Raw genomic sequence first — 396 nt, forward strand, 5'->3', positions numbered from 1 at the left:
GACTCCGGCTGCCGCACCGTCCTGCGCCTCCACAGGGCCCTGCGCTGGCTCCAGCTCTTCCTGGAGGGGCTGAGGACCGGCCGGGAGGACTCTCGGACGTCCGTCATCTGCACGGACTCCTACAACGCTTCGCTGGCCACCTACCACCCCTGGGTGATTCGCAAGGCTGCCACGGTGGCCTTCTGCACGCTGCCGCCCCGGAACACCTTCCTGGAAATCATGAACGTGGGCACGGCTGAGGAGGCTGTCGCTATGCTGGGCGAGGCCTTGCCCTATATCTGCGATGTCTACGGCATCACCCAGGAGCTCTTTGCCCAGCACAAGCTGCTTGACCTTCCCTGACCCGGAGGGCTGTTAAAGAGCCACGCCGCGTCCCGACACGTAGCACGAGCCGGG

General features: G+C 65.7%; 1 protein-coding gene across 1 annotated transcript; it reads left to right on the plus strand.

The window, feature by feature from the left end:
- Positions 1–3: 3 nt before the first annotated feature.
- Positions 4–342, plus strand: CPTP (ceramide-1-phosphate transfer protein; the record flags this gene model as incomplete). The annotated part of the gene is made up of 1 exon (XM_010148443.1): positions 4–342. A coding segment is annotated over one exon (339 nt), but the record flags the coding sequence as incomplete, so codon positions are not given.
- Positions 343–396: the final 54 nt, after the last annotated feature.

Source organism: Eurypyga helias, unplaced genomic scaffold (genome assembly GCF_000690775.1).
Source record: "Eurypyga helias isolate BGI_N326 unplaced genomic scaffold, ASM69077v1 scaffold6803, whole genome shotgun sequence".
Lineage (NCBI taxonomy): Eukaryota > Metazoa > Chordata > Aves > Eurypygiformes > Eurypygidae > Eurypyga > Eurypyga helias.